Below are 16807 nucleotides of genomic sequence, written 5' to 3' on the forward strand. Positions count from 1 at the left end.
CATTTTCAACATAGCAAGGCACAGTTCTGTCTGTAAACCAAAATGGTGCAAGTTTTGAAAGATACTGAAGTTGAATAAAATTATTTAGCTATAAGTTACCTTTATGATCTTATTATATTAAAATCACCTTAACTGAAGTTGAATAAAGTTCAGGTTTAGATTAAAAAAAAAAAAAAAAAAAATCAGGTTCTTGTCATATGTATAGAGTTAGAATATAAAGTTACCCTCATTGTAGTCTCCGAGGAGCTACATAAAGAAAACCACACCTGTGTTATTTCTTTTTTGTTGTTGTTGTTAATTTGAACACATGCATTCGAATTCATAGAACAAGTACACACCTGCCTCCTCTTTAATATCATACAAGTGAATCAGAAGAAACATGCAGACATTGTCCACAATCCACTGATTTGGAAACAAACATGAGGCATCTCTTCAGAAAATTGTTTTGCCTGTGTATTCCTAAATGTCTCTGCTAACTCCTAATTAGGGAGCAGGATGATATTTAAAACAAAACAAACAAAACCAAAACCAACCAACCAACTAACAACAACAACAACAAAAAAACAACAAAAACCAAAACAAACACCCAAAAAACAGAAAGAAAAATACCCACAAGTTAACAGGGAGCAAACAGTAAAAGAGTTGGCTTCATTCTTAGATTGTTTTTGCTAAGGAAAAGTAATGACAGGGAGCAATCAGTTGAAGGAACAAACCAACCAGTCCAAGGTCACATCAAGAAAAACCTCTTGTTGATTCAATATGCAGTGAAAAAAGAATCTTCTGCTTATTTCTTTTACATTATAATCATTGTAGGAACCACAAAAGCAAAGGAAAAAAAAAAGCAGCCTATAGTATAATAGTTTGCTGCTAAATTAAATTATTGGCAATGAATTATTTGAGCATTTCTTATTATACCCAGATGGATCTGGATCTCATCATGACATGCAAATACAACAGGTAAGCAAAATAAAAAATGGTCATTCTGCAGAAGATATTATTGTATATTGATTATTCATTACATTTGTTCAGAACTTGCTTGCTCTCTTTCTACACCATCCTAAGGGGGACAGGAAGAACATGTGAACAGAAGGAGAACCTCAATGGATGAGGTTCCAGAGCCACCAAAGCTGCTGCCTCATGTGCCGGTGCCTCAATACCCTGCGGAAGCTGCAGCAGACACCGTCCTTCACAACATCCACAGAAAAATCAGCCAGACTGCACAACACTGATAAAAGCACAGTCAAAGTTACCCTTTGAAAAGGGAAAACAAACTTTAGACAACATTTGAGGCTCCTGATATATTTCTAGATTTGATTGCTGTAGTAACAGACAAATGCAAGTCACTCTGCTGAGCTATCACAAAGATGTTTAATGAAGTCAGGCAATCGAAACAGCCATGAAATTCTGACTGTTAGAACCTTTCCTTTTATCTAATAAATTATCTTACAATATCAGACATGCATTAACTATTACCTTCAACAGACAAAATTCACTCAGTTTCCATTTTCTACACAAATTCAATACGGTATGCAAAAGAAATACTAGCCAGTCAATAGAAAATATTCCAAAGCCAGTATTAAAAAAAATGATGACTTACTACCTTTGGCCTCATGCTTGCAGTAGCCACTGTGCTAATAGGGTGGGCAGGCAGCATTCCTTAAACACTCATGAGGACAGAAAATCCTGAAGAACCACCTCAGTTTGTGTAGCCCTTTCCCCTGTTACTCCATAGACATATGGCAGACAGGTTGTTTTCAATGTAAGGCAAAAGGCATTAACCGAAAGCCTCTGAATGAACTGGAGTTCAAAAAAAATCAAGTTTAGATGTGGCTAATACACATTGCTCCTGCCCTTAACCTGCTAACACGAAGAACAGTAAGTCAGGATTTATGTCTGGAAAAAAAAAATATTAAAAAAAAAAAAAAAAAAAATCACATTATACAGCTGAAGGTTTAATACTTGAAGTATTAACCATAACCAAATGCTTATGTCAAAACTGTATCCATATCCAAACATATCCTAACGCTTAGGTCCAGTACAGTCTATCAAATTACATTAGGGATTAGATTGGCCTCCTGCTGTCTTATACACAGGGGATCTTTTCAGATTACCAATAAAAGTGCCTTGGAAGAACCACCTATTACTGCAATGCCTATGACAAAGCCAATGCGCTGAGACATCAGTCCTTTTGCTACAACGATGCAGCACCACAGCGGCTGAAGCAGCCTGCGCACTAAGAGCGCTCTGAGCTGGGAGACACCTGGCATGAAACGCATTCTCCTCAGAGACCTTCGTATTTTCTTAATCACTATTTTCAGTTCCTTATTTTCTACTTTGGCTTGTGAAGGTGTTCCTTATTTTCCACAAACTTTTAGGCAATATTTGTGTACATCGCTGTTATGTCCCAGATGGGTTAACAGTGACCCAATGCTGTTTATAAAAATAATAATTTAAAAAAAAAAAAAATCCTTTTATTTCCCTACAGCAGTTCCTGCTTGTGGCAAGCCACCTATAATCTTTCGAACAACATCCCCACAAATAAGGATATCAGACATCTTTATTTTACATAGCACTGAAACCTCCTAATTGACCTGCACAGTCAAGGTCACAGTCCCTCAAATTGACCTCCGATTTGCTAAAAGATTTTAACTCAACTTAGTCTTTAAAAATTAAGTTTTCCACAACAGGATTAAAAACAGAACCAACAAAGAAAACAACCCACACCCAACCAACCCACGCTAACAGGAACCACGCTACAGTTAAGGACCACACTCAAATAATTAATTATATCATAATTTAAACAACAAATCATTCAACGCTATAACATCCACACATAGAAAAAAGATAGGCGAAGACAACAGTATACATTCCACAAAGAAACACAGATAATTTGCTTCTATTTACTTGAATGTTTGTCATTCAAGAGCTTATAGCAGAAGTGGAGGTTCTTCTTCATTAGCACAGGATTACCTAGTTTTATTCTATGTGGCTTGTTAGCAGCTGCTGTAAAGCAGTTCAGAAGTTTTCATTTAAAGTTTAACATGCTTACCAACTATCAAAATCCTCTTGCCCTCTCTGAATGTAAACCCATGCACCAAGAAAAATAAAAAAGAACAAAAATCCTTAGGATAAAGAGTCCTTTCAGCACCATGCAGTCAGCGTGCAGTCCCCTCTTCTTACTTCCAGTTACTAAATAGCTTCTGCTTTCACAGAAAATCTAGTCCCTTGTGTACCTGGGAAAAAAAAAAACCCTTATCAGAAAGCCAATCCTGCTTATACGCCCTGAGCCACTGTAAACACTGTATTTCAACTCCAAACAACCTGCACTTCCACATATATTCAAAAGAAAAAAAAAAATCAAAACTAACTATAGCACTTCAGATGGCTCAGCTCTGGGCATTTCAGTTTCCAGCTCTGTTAGCCTTACCTATACTTAGGGTTGCCTATCATCTCACTGACTGTAATAACCATGCAATCCTTGTCAGTCTTAGCAGGGATTACATATTCTCACTTTTCATATTTAAAAAACATTTTCCCTTCCTGGAACTGAAGCCAACATTTGACAGCAAACAGCTGTTTTATTTGATTTCGTGAGGGAAAAATACTTAGACACATTTCTCCATTTCCATCCCAAACTATAGATTCAGGGTGGTATGTGGGCACAAAGGCAGCCCAAATACTCAGAATGAACATATGGGAAGCTGAGTGGGGCAGGAGTGGGTTTTTTTCCTTCCAATATGTACTTTTGTACAAGCACATATAGCTGAGCAGAGCACAGTAGAAAACAGAAGACTACTAAATATATGCACTCCCAGATTCTTCAAAGAACATGTCGTCTACTTCTGCTCAGGTTTCTAATCTCCTTCCCTGGGACCAAGGGAATGAAATAGTGAAAGATTTTTTTGGCCAGCATTGGTCTGATTTTTTTCCTGCAGCAAAGTCTCCAAAATGTCACTCTAATAGAGAATTTTCATATTTTTTCCTCATCTGTAAAACATCCCCCAAGCATCTCCAGGCAAAACGAAACAACTGGAAGGCCTGGTGCCACAAAGGGGAATTTACAACATTTCCTGGGCCTGAACAACATAACTTGAGTTTTCATTTGCAGTGCTGCATATTCACTTCTCCACAAGTGAGGGTTTAGTTTCTGTAACTCCACCGTATTTGAATATTCATTACATCATGCCTAGACACGTTTAACTGGGAAAGAGTTATGTTAAACTGCTGTGCCCCTTAGCCATTCCGCATGCAGATGGTTCTGCAGCATTATCAAGCCACTCCTCCTGACACTGGCCATTTTTCTCTGTGTCAGCTTTAAAACCACTTACCTTTTTGAAAAGACTAGGTTAATATTCTCTCACAAACTCATAGTGCAAGTCTTTAATTTTAGAGAATAAGAGTCTGAATTATCGGTATCAAAGAAGTTTTAGAAGACTGTGAAGGCTTTCTGATGTCTCATATAATAGGATCATGGTCCTGCTCAGTTATCAGATACTGCATGCTATTTCAGATGGATGCTGAACACATACGCCTCGACCTCAGCAGGAGAGAAGCAATCAATAAGGGCTTTGCAAATGCCTTTACATATGACTGTTTAACCCTGTGTGGGGAGAAAAAAAAAAAAAAAACAGTAATCTGATAATTTGAGCTGCATGAGACACCCCTAGAAACACTACTCAGTGTTCTAAATGATGTAAATATTTAAATCAGCTAATCATAAGACAGGCACAGTGAAACTACTTTTCCCCTTTTTCCTTTTTCATTTAGAGGCTACCACCTTCTTGTCTCAACATTTTCTGTTAGTTGTGTGTGGTACAAAAACCAATTAAGATTAGTTTTAATCAGGATCTAGTCCCACACAACTGCTGAATAGCATTTAGGAAGTAACAAAGAGGACACAATATTTACAATGGTAAGATTCACATCACAGAATCGCCACATTCCAATCCCAATATTACTCTGATTTTAAAATGATAGACCTACTTTCCTGTTCCAGCACAACTGAATTTACTGAAAACAACCAAAAACCCCACATAACACTAGTTAACTACACCAATGGTATCAGCCACATAAGCAGAAATTATACTGTTAAAAGTTAACAGTTGTCAAAACCTAGAAATAATAATATAGTTGGGATGAACAGACACTTATTTGTTTAAGCTCTATCAAGACCCTTGGAAGAGGTAACTCATTGGGGTTTTGAACTTCCTCTAAATGCTCTGGTAATACACACAATGTTAATATTGTTCTCGTTTCTATGAACAAAAGGCTATTAATATATCCTGTGCACAAGCAGTAAAGTCCTTATACAGAAAATAAGATAAAAGCTTAAAGGGGTAATTCTCCACAGAGAAGTCAAACCCAAGGGCAGCCCATGCCGTTACCACCCAGGTCTCTTTTTGGCTCTACATGGCAGTTGGAACAGACTTTTTCCTTCCACTTTGACTGCATGCCAGGAATGTTATTCTGAAGAGATCATCTATGCTTGATACAGGACAGGGAGAAGATAGGAGGAAGTTTAGAAATAGATAATGTGCACAACCAATGACTTGGGTGGTTGTGTTTTGACTTGCTTACACCCTTCCATTCAACCCAAGCACAAAAGCCACCACAGAGCGCTGCGGCAATTACCTCCCGGTACCTGACCTACCTTGGCAGTCTCTAAAGAGCATGTCTGCAGCCAGCTCAGCCATTAGCATGCCCTTCATTTATAACACTTGTGAGCATATTTGTCCACTGGATCAGATATAGATTGATAAATTATGAAGAACACTGGTTACTGCATTATCTTACATAACTCAATAGAGTGTGAAGGTGATTAAGAGTAACAGGTGGATCAGATTATCAGAACTTGATGAAAGTCAACTTAAAATAATTATCCATCTTAGAAAACAGGGTGGTTGTTAATGCACAAGTTTAAGTAATAATAGATGCAACTTGCTTTCAAATTTAAGTACATCTTAATAAATTTCACACAGTTCTATATTTAGAATTAAAAGAAGCCAAAACACAAATGCTGAATAACTTTATGCACTGACAAATTCTCATTTATTTGTATATACCACAAAAATTGGGTGTTTTGCAAAGCCTCCCCTAGAACCACATTTTCACCCAAGAATTTCCAAGCTTTTGGTTCAAAGACATAAAAGCCCTCTTTTTTAAGAATTCAGAAACTATAAACTTTCAAAGGGCACTTAAACAAGATCCCTAAGAACTCTTGAAAACCATCCTCAGGTGTCTGTCATCCCATATAACTTTCTTGAATACTGTAGCACTGATAGCCCATAGGGGAATAGTTGAAGTACAAAAGGATTCTGCCCTTGTGGATGAAATGTAATATCTTAATGTCAAAAGTCAATGCCAGAGTGAATGAAAAGCAATATGCAGTATGCTTTTATTAAAATAGGGGCATTTTGGCAAGAGTGAACTGAAGAAAAGGCTAGCAGTATAATTGCATAAAACTGAAAAAGGTTTCAATTCTATAAAGAACAGTTATTTGTGTCTGTATCAGTGACTTTGTTTTGATTCTTAAATCACCAATTCTGCAGACAAATGTAATTAGCCAGTAATTTTTGTTTCCTAATTCAATTACTGATGTTAATACAAATAATGCATATATTAGTATTCTATTAAGAAACTGAAGTATCACAGACAAGACAGTGAATGGTCACATGCGAGAGCAAAGAGGAAAAATCATTCTGATTACTCGTTGCAAGTTGTCATCAGGCCCTTCTGATACAAGACAAAACATTTAAAAACAAACTTACCTTCAAATATTATTTGCTTTCACAACTTGACAATTCAGATAATTTATAGTTTGTTTGGGGTTTTTTTGCTTGTTTGTTTTGGTTTGGTTTTTTTAAGTCTGCTGTGGACCTTAACTTAGATTTTTGATTTAAAATACTTTTTTCATGGTGGAAGAGAACCTAGGAGTCTGAAACAGCTTAAATAACTGAGTGCCTCAGCCCAGCAGGAAGATAAAAGCTAAGAATATAACCCTTAAGTAAACAAATAAATAAGCTGGAGCTTAAAGACTAGACAGTCCCTGCAAGGAACGGTGACTGGTCAGGTCATGATCTCCAGCCAGAACCAGAAGCAACAGCAGATTGCTCTACACTCCATCCCTCCCTCTTCTACCTCCAGAAGCCACCAGGTATGGGCAGAAGGAGCTGCTCTCAAGCTTTCAAGATCGAGGCCTCTGGTAATTCACAAAAACAGAAGACATACCAAAGATGCAGTTAGAAACTTCTCTGTTGAGTTTTCCTTCAGGTGCCACAAAGTCTATTGAGTCTATAGAAACCCCATAGAGAATGCAGAAGCACCCAGCACCGAACTAGGGTGTAGGACAGCCACCAGCAGCCCTGGTACCACAGCACCAGCCCTTGGGGCAGCTCAGACCCCGCTGGTTTCCAGTATGCAGGAGCCAGACAGAGTTAGAACATAATTATACAGCCACAAGGATGAGTGGCCTTACAGTAGCTGCAAGTCCCCACCATAAGGACTCGGTCAGAACAGCAACAACAGAACCAAAAGCCTAGCACGGAAACATCCCATGCTAAACTAGTAGAAAGCCAAATCTTTAAAAAGACAAATAGGAAACCAGCTACTGCATCAGTCAGACTTATTTTTGATTGTTGGTCACCATTCTCTCTCCCCAACCCTCATCTCCACCTGGGCACACTAACATCTATTTGAGAGGGAGGGCAAGTGTCTGCAGTTACTTATGAGGGGAAGGCTAGACCTGTAAGCTGCTGCACTATCATCTCTGCTGCAAGACATTTGTTCCAAAGTCAGGAATAAATCACAGGATTTCACATCTCACATTACAGTTCCACTGTGTTTTTCCTTCTGTTCCAGGCTATTTAGCTTATTTTACATTAACATCTGTGACACACTTAGCATTAATACTTAGTAACTAATACTGTTTCACTAGTCTGCCCTATCTTCTACTTAGTGTCTTTCGCCTCCAATTTTTAATCCATTTCACGCTTCATTTTACCGAGTTTCAGTGTGATCAGAGGTGTCAAATTGCCCTGAAACTCGTTAAAAACACATTTCTTTACATGCCTGGCTTTGCAGATTACTGCACTGGTTTAATTTTTCTCTTCTTGTGCTTTTATTCATTTCCCCATATCTTCTGGTATCGCCTTCCTGCTGTGTATTTGTGCACTGGGACCACTTCCCTGATTTTTACTTGGTTCATCAACATCTCAGAAAGACCCCATCCTCCCTTCCTTACATTAATTTCAAAAGTAGTTTCTTCTGCTAAAGCCATCTCTGTTAAAATGCTACTTCCAAGGCAGCTAGTTGAAGAAAACATTAAAAATTCCCCTTTCCATTTCCTCTTTTTTCTTGTTTGGGTTATTGACAAAACTCTTGCTCTGGGGATACTCTCTCTAAACAGAATTCTCTCTCCCCTTGTCAGAAGTACAGGAGTTTGTTGATAACAGCCTGAATAAATCGAGCTGTTCACAGCTACACATTCGATTAAAATGTTTTGACCATCAAGAGCTGGAGGCAAAGTTTATTCATAGATTTAACACGATGGAAGGGATCATCCTGATCATCTAAGTGTATTCATTCCAGATCACTTCATATTCAGGAGAGATTATTACACACAGCAACCCATATTGGAACAGAAAAACATTTTTTCTCTCATAGAAAAAGGGGTCTCAGCTACAAGATTTGCAGTCAGCAGTTTGATTGAAATACTGAATTGACAACAACATTTTGAAGAAAATCTACCCAGCATTAATGGAACTAGAGGAAAAAGCCTACAAGTATCTTATTTTAAAATTTGCTTGCTTCATATTTTCCTTTCCCTCTGAAAAATCCTTCCTCCTGGGAAGATAATTTGTCTTACGCAGCAAATGTGTAACACTAAGACATAACAGTGCAAAATGCAGCAGTCAGAATGCCTTATCACAGATCACCCTGTACCCAAGACATACTGGCAAACAGCATCAAATAAAAATACTGCCCAGTTATAAATGGGATTTTGACTGAAATGCAGGAGATGAGGTGGACCTTCACCACAACTTAAGAAGTGGGTGACAAGTCTGACAACTGCAGTTATAAGCAGAACAGGCACTAACAGACAAAGGACAAAATAGAAGTTGAAGGACAAATAATAACTTTTTTTTTTGTATGAACCCCTTCCTTTATCAATATTTGTGTTTTACCAGTCACTCAAAAGTAACACATTCTCCAAGCAAGCTCTCCTTCTCCAATCAAAAAAAATTTCACAACCATATTTATTTTTCTGCAAATGCAAACTGCTCCTGTGATTTTGTACAACAAACTAATTCATATTGCCTATGAAAACTATTACTTTCCAATTTCAGATATGCCTAAAAGCACTTCAGGAATGGCATTTACCAGCACCTCTGCAATTTTGCCCTCTTGTGGCGTGTTCTAAAGAAGCCTCTGCTGAACAGAGCAGACTTACTCTGTTTTCAACAAACTCACATCAAATTGTCACTCTTCTTCGAAACCCTTTGTGTTGTCATTAGCAAGACAAGCAGTGTGAACACAAATTCTAACTTATTTAAGGAAATCACCATCCTGATCACCAGGAAGCCAGTATTACAAGACCAACAAACAATTATTGGGTAAAGCAGACATTGTTTGGAAGTACTAAATAGCCTTGCCAAGCCAACCCAAGATACACATAAGCTACTTTCCTGGATAGTCTATGAACCAAACGCTACATTCTTATTGGCTTCAGACAGATTATTTTGATCCCAAATATTTGGAGGAGAAGCAGCGGAAGAAAGGAATAAGAAAATAGTAAAATAACATTCAGGAAGCTAAGTTCCATTTCCTGGCACTTTGACACAACACATTTGCTTCAATAAGGGCCCCATGGGATTAATTTAGACCACAGAAACAGGAAGGTCTCTAATAACAGAATGGAAAATGTATTTTCATGCAAGTTCTGCATAAAGCAATTTTTTATACTTTCCTTTCCCCTCATTTTTGCAAGGAGAGGAATATTTAGAAGCACTTCCTATATACTCACCATCCCTTCTCAGCATTTGCAAGTATCAGATCTCCTTGAAAAATCTCAGCTTCAGAAAAATTTCAAAACCCCTTGCCTTCACCAGAAAGGCATGCAGTGCAAATAATTCTCCTTCATGGTGCATTTACAGATTCCTATCACTGCTTAGATTAGCCTTAATGATCATATAGGTTTTTTTCCTGAACACACTATTTAGCAACCAGATTTTCAGTCACTGCAAACCAGTCTACAAAATGCAACGGGTAACACAAAGCCGGGAGCAAGGAAAATGATAGTCCAAAGTTAATTGTTTAAAGAAAACAACCAACACACAACAACAACAAAAAAACCATGACCAAAACTATCAGACAGGGCATAGTTATTGTTCAAGCTTTTAAGAATAAACCCCTCAACAACATAGACATTTTTCATAGCCTAGAGCAGCATGTTATTAGAGTCTCATTTGGTCATCTCCCACTGCAAAATAAAAACCCAAAAGACCACTGAAGTTCTGTTAACATAATCCTATAAAATCATAACTATTTAACAGGCAGAGATACAACAGTAGTGGTGGGGAACTACTTTTTTTCCCCCATCAGTGTTTGCAGACACTTTGCTGCAGTGAACACTGTCCTGAATGCAAATTACCTCAGCTCCCTAAGAGGCACACCGCAATGTCTGAGACTGCCAATATGCAGCATAACGCCAGTATAATTTAGAAAAAAGAGAACGGATGAAAACAGTCCAGAAAGGGTGTAAATTTGCACTGGAGCAAACAAACACAAGGAACCAGTGCAAGATTTGAATTTCACAAAGTGTTAACTTGTGCAGCAATGTCAAGGGTGACTGTACTGATATCAGGAAGAAGTTATTTCTTACTATGAAAGCCAGTTACTGTGTCCTTGTGTCCCAAGCGATGTTTTCATTACGCAGCTAAATCAAGTCAATTAAGGTGAAATACAGCCTTCTAGGATAACTTAATCTGATGCAGAATCGAAGTACTGCCATGCTCACACTTTGCAGAGCTCGTCTTGTGAGAAGTGCTGACCAGGCAAGCAGTCACCTACGTCTGCTTCTTGGCAGATAGCTAATTTTGAGTTAACATGCACACATGCATTTCAAGTAAAGATTTGTTCCAGTTAGTAGCAACTCTGAATTCTAATTCAACAGAAAAAAAAAAAAAAAGACATTAAATCCCCACTAGTTATTCACTTCAAAAACAGATTATTAATCATGCTACTCCACTGAAAGCTCTTCTCTAAACTGTCTCTAGATATCAGCCTTGACATTTTCTAGGCATTTCAAAGTATCTCTGAATATTCAAGTACTCTTTCATCCAAAACTCTAAATTAATGTCAGCTTCTAATAGGAAATAATTTTTGCTTTGTCCTGTAAGTAGTTTAACACACCAAGCTTTTCCAAACTCAAATGTTAACAAAATTCAGTTGCAATTTTGCACATGACAATTAACCTGAATGAGTTAGACTATAGTATGTCGAAGAGGAGAAAGATTCTTCTGTTACAAGTCAGACACTTAGATTGCAATGCACAACAGAAGTTCAATGCTGTAACAGAAACTCCACTTCAGCATTAAAAATTTTTCAGCCACCACCAAGAATGGAAATACTTTGAGGTCTTTCATCTCTCAGCATAAAAATCCTGTGATATTGTCTACTTCATCAGGCCAGTGCTGAAGGCTCTGAAGAAACCATTGAGTGTACAGGCGTTGTAACAGTCATTATTAAGTCTTCCCACTAATTAATATACAATTTACTAGTCTGAGAAGAGTTCTGATATGCATGCCACATATAATTCAGATTTTTTTCTAATGCATTTCTAAGCAAATACAGCTGATGTAAGACATCTAGTTTCTCCAGTTGCAATCCAGATCCAGATCTGAGACAATTGCCAGAGTCCTGTCCCCAAGCAGTAACATAAGCGACAAGTGTATTTCACAACACTTGGCAGAGACAAGGATCAGAGGTGAGTGGGCTACACTAACTCCTCCTTCCCCATAAAGTTTTCAAGCAGGTCAAAAGCATACTGCATTACACAACCCCTTTAAAATCCAGTTAGCACTTTCTAACCCAAAAAAAGTGTAAACACGCAATTTTTTTTAATAAGCAAAAGAACACACCCAGCTTTCTACTGCACCAGGGGATTAACATTTATGCTTGCAGAATGAAGGCAGTTTGATCACTTTTATCAACAACAGAAGCAAATGCAGGCATGCTCCGACTACAAAGAACAGAGAGGGAGGCTACAAAGCTATCCTGGGATTAAAGGATGCTGGAGCACATGCTGCAGTGGCCACTGCCAACAGGAGGAGCAGATAAGGAGTCAAAGTCCCACTAAGAGAAAATATACAGTTTTTATACACAAGGTTTATTCACCTCATTTTCTAGGAGAAATGGACTATGAATGAAAAAAAAAAAAAAAGAGAGAGGATTTATGTACATACATGAGAAAAACTAAAAATCATCACCACTTCTCCCTTTTATTTTCCATATCTTTAGGATTCATTTCCTTATCTTAATTTTGTATTTAATATTGTAATCATGATGCAAGAAAGTACTATAAAATTGGTTATTGCTGTTCATGGGCATTTGATGAGCAGCACGTTGCTCTTGTCACAGCCCTCACAACCTTCCTGCCATCTACAAGCCGCAAGAATGCTCACACTGAAAAGCTACGCATGGCACATATGGTTAGTAAACAGAAGTCATGGGGTGGTGGTGGTGTGTGCACAGATGTAAAGAGCAACAATAAGATATTGTAGATGAGTATGAAACTGTTACCCAGGAGTCTAAGGTAACAGTGAGTAACTGCAGAAGCCTAATGAAACTAAAGTAGAAACTGACAAAAACACAGGGTTCCTGTTGTAAGCATACCTCTGTTAGAGGAAAATGAAATCCACTAAGCCTGCATACTATGCATAGACCTTTTCCCCCCGACGTAAATACACAAGTAAAGCCTTGGAAAAAAAACCCACTGCTAAAAAAAATAGTGCTTTCATGCACACATCCCAAGTCACTACCAATTAAAGTTCTATTAAACACCCTATGAACAGCACCACAATAATCTGTTCTTATCTGTGCATATTTGCTGTTAAATTAAGCAGGCCTCTTGCCTGGGAAACCGTAAAAAGATAGTGCCCAAGCAAAAAAATCTCTGTCCTTATATTTATCATGTAATCATTCCCAACAATATAACAAGCATATGTCAGAGATTTCAAGCTTTGTTTCATCCATTTTGTACTTCCACATCCATAAAACCAAGCCACCGTGACATCACAAGCATGAGCACAGTCTGCCACACCTGCTGTCACATCACAGAATCACAAAGTTTAGACATATAAATGGCTGTGGGCATTAACTTGTTCATAAGCAACAGCCTTCTGAAGTTTGGATTTTATGATTGTTTATTTTTCCAGCATGGCCAAGGTAACACAGATAACCAGATAAGGTGTCCGGCCCTTTCAGCAGCACCACATTAAAGGTGTAGCAGGTGCCTTCTGAGGCTTAACATGTCAAACAGGTCTAACACAGGTTTGTTGCTCAAGGGGGCAAAGAAAGAAGCATCCAGGAGGGGCAGACATGACACACGGGTCTGTCAGAGAAGGCAGACTGCTTTCCTGACAGTCTAAGAGCTGATAAAAGTACAACTTCAGAACATTTCGTGCCGGAATGAGGGTGGCTGCCCCCAACTCCGAGGACTCGGTAAGCTGCCCCCCACCTTAGCTCAGCCCCTCGGGGAAGCGGATCTGCAGCCACCACGGGCGCCAACACCGCACCGGCACGCACGGCAAAAGCTGAGGCAGTGAAGCTTCCTTTCCGACTTCGACGGGGAAACAACACCTGGTTATTAAAACACGCCGCCCGCTGCCAGCCTCATGGGCAGAGGAAGCCCGTGGGAAGTCGCCGCAGGAGCAAGCCCGCCCCGAACCCGCAGGGCAGTGTGACCCGGGTAGGAGTGCACTGCCGCCTTCCCCGCTCCCCCCGGGGCAAGCCGGGCCGGGCTGCCCGCCGGCACCTCCCGCCGGGTACCACCGGCAGCAGGGCTCTTCCGTGTGCCCCCGCAGCGCTGCGGTGCCGACAGCGGTGCCGACAGCTGCGCCCGGGGCAGCGACCCGGGCCGAAGGAACCGTCAAAGCCGTTACCTGCGGGTGTCCTCCGGGCGGCCGCCCCCAGCGGGGGCCCCGCGGGGCAGGTGGGCGCTGCTCCGTGGGAGACGACGGTGGTAGGGCCGAATTTCCTGCGGATGGCCGCCCGCCTGAAGTGCGCACCCTCGACTCCGCTCATCCTTGGGGTGGGGGGAGAGACGAAGAGGAGGAAAGTGAAGGAAAAGAAGCAGGGTCCTCAGCGTCCCTCCCGCCGCGGGGGCGCTGGGGCCGGCATAGCCCCGAGGGCAGCACCTCCCTCTCCGGCCACCTCCCGCACCGGCCCCACACCTGCCCGCCGCTCCCCGCCCCTTCCCTCCCCCCAGTCAGCACCTGGCCGGGCGCCTCCTCCCGCCGCCCTGCCCCGCGTTACCTGCCCAGCGGCCGCCAGCCCCGGGCGCAGTCCCTAGTCGGCATGGCGAGCCCCAGCCCTCCACCACCCGTCCCGGGGCTGCGCAGCAACTTCCCCGAGCCAGGCACCCGCGGGCCGGCAGAGAAAATTTCCCCCGTGGGCCACGCAGGGAAGTGGGTGCCTTGGGCGCCACACCTGCTCTGCTACCTCCCCGCTGGTGCTGAGCTCCCCCGCGCCCTGCAGATGCCTGCCTGGGCTTGTCACTGGGGGTGGTGGTGATCCCCACAATGCCCCGCTCACCCACAGCCCCACCGTGTTCCATCCGCTTGCCTTCTCTCACAGTTCACCTCTGAAATGCCTTCTCTGGAAGGAGGCCCAGTTTCTATAAGATTTATCTGCGTACGTAAAAAGAAGTTGGCCATAACACAGTCCCCCTCTTCCAAGGAGAAAATTCTCAAAGATGCCCAAGTCCTAGCACTTAAAAGTGAGTTTTGATGCCAGAGATCAAGCTGCAATGCTTTCATCAATATTTCTACCTAAAATGGTTCATTTAGGCCAAAGCTCTTGCCTCTCTAAATTTTAATCAATGTTAATTGAGAAAGGCAATCACAAGGCTACACAGCTGTGAGACATACCATTAGGTTCATTTATATAGCAACAGTGTCTGAAATCACCCATTTATCCACTTAACTGGGATATGATATTTAGGGGCAGAACATTTTCACCTGAGAGGGTAACAGCAGCCTGTGGTATGCAGGATGAGAGCTTTTGAGTCTGTCAGAGAGCTTGATGTGGTGCAGTTAGAGGCAAACCAGTTGTGAAGTGGTGCTCTTACTGCACAGGGGTTTCCTGGGCTTTGGAAACTCAAGGTTTTAGGGCTTTTTGAAAGATGGCCTTCTGTTTTGTAACATGCTGCCTCATTTGCCACACTTGGAGGATTTCCTCAAAGAAGAGGAGGAGTGCAGTCAGTTGTACTCCAGAGATGTTCTCCCTTTGTCTGTAGTTCAACACAACCTTTAGTTCCCAGGAAGCCCATGAATTGCTGGACCCTGGAAGAATATTCTGGGGAAATACCCCTCTGTGCTTGCCCTACTCTTATGTCTTTTTTTGGCTACTGTCAGAGATTGAAATTGGGCAAGAGAAAGACCTTTCATCTGACCTGTACAGCCGTTCTTATGCTCTTATGTCTTCAGTAATAAGATTTTATGGACTGCTCAGGCAAGCTGATGACTTTGCAACTTCCTTGTTTCCCAAGTGCTAAGAATACCTTTTATCACCACTCAGAGTCATGCATGCAACATGGCCAGATTTGTGCAGGGGGATCATGCGAGGGGGTTTCACCTTCCCCCAGAGTCTTGTGCTGTGGTGTGAAGCTCCTGCTGAGCCCTTTCCTGTGGGCTTCCTTGGCACACAGGACCTGACGGTAACACACCTTCTCCTGATGTCAAGTTGCCATCTGTGTGAAGCACCAGCCGCGTCTGACACATGGGAGGTGCAGCAGCAGAGAGAGGCCGTGGTGGTGCTACCCGTACCACATGTGCAGCAGCAAAGGACCATGAGGCAGAAGTCAAGTGAGTGGGTCTTCTGCTTTTAACATTAGAGAGCAGGTCAGCCCTGGGCTGGGAGGGGAACTGGTGCAGCTGGGACATCTGCCATCACATGCCAAGGATCTCATTCTTTTGGTCTCTTTGTGAAATTGTTCTCTTCTGGGAAAGGGTTGATCTCTCACAGCCTCGCCCCACCACCCCCTTTCATTTCCCACTAAAAATGAGACAGTCAGATCACCTACTGGATTTTATTCATGTGCTTGCAATTGCAAACATCAGGTTTTACTTTTGCAAACATACAAAAAAAGGCAGTGACTCAGAGGTAAAAGCCTCATTTATTTCCTGACTTCAGTCACTCGACCTGGGCTGGGAGTGTGAGAAGAATATATTTACATTATGAAGAGCACCCGTACCTGCTGACTTTTTTGCAAGGAGCTAGAGATTCTTGTAAACTTTAGCTATGTACAGTTCATAGATGTGTAGTAAGGATCAATCATTAACTCAGATAAAAATCTTCTTCCAGAACACTGGTGCACATTCAAATCTGCCTCTGGACTCAGTCTAGCACTGAGTAATCTTTAGTATTACCAATTTAAACAAGGAGAGAGCAAGAGAGACAGCGAACCTCATATTAATAATTCTCAAAGCATTTCATCAATGAGGAAGTATCCACCTCTCTTGACAGAGCAGGATAATTAGTTATTACAGGAAGAAGGGATTTGTTTAAGGTTGTCTAAGGTGTGAATATA

At 41.2% G+C, this 16807-nt stretch overlaps 1 protein-coding gene across 1 annotated transcript in view; it reads right to left on the reverse strand.

Moving 5' to 3' along the window:
* The window catches only part of FGD4 (FYVE, RhoGEF and PH domain containing 4), a 119891-nt gene extending 105300 nt beyond the window's left edge, over positions 1-14591 (reverse strand). Inside the window, exons 1-2 of the mRNA XM_065034966.1 lie at positions 14533-14591; positions 14160-14302 (exon numbers count right to left, since the gene is read on the reverse strand). Coding sequence (XP_064891038.1) covers positions 14160-14302; positions 14533-14576 — 187 coding nt within the window. The 5' untranslated portion in view covers positions 14577-14591. The remainder of the gene's footprint in view (positions 1-14159; positions 14303-14532) is intronic.
* Between the last annotated feature and the right edge of the window lie 2216 nt (positions 14592-16807).

The sequence above is a fragment of the Columba livia genome, chromosome 1 (assembly GCF_036013475.1).
Source record: "Columba livia isolate bColLiv1 breed racing homer chromosome 1, bColLiv1.pat.W.v2, whole genome shotgun sequence".
Taxonomy (NCBI): domain Eukaryota; kingdom Metazoa; phylum Chordata; class Aves; order Columbiformes; family Columbidae; genus Columba; species Columba livia.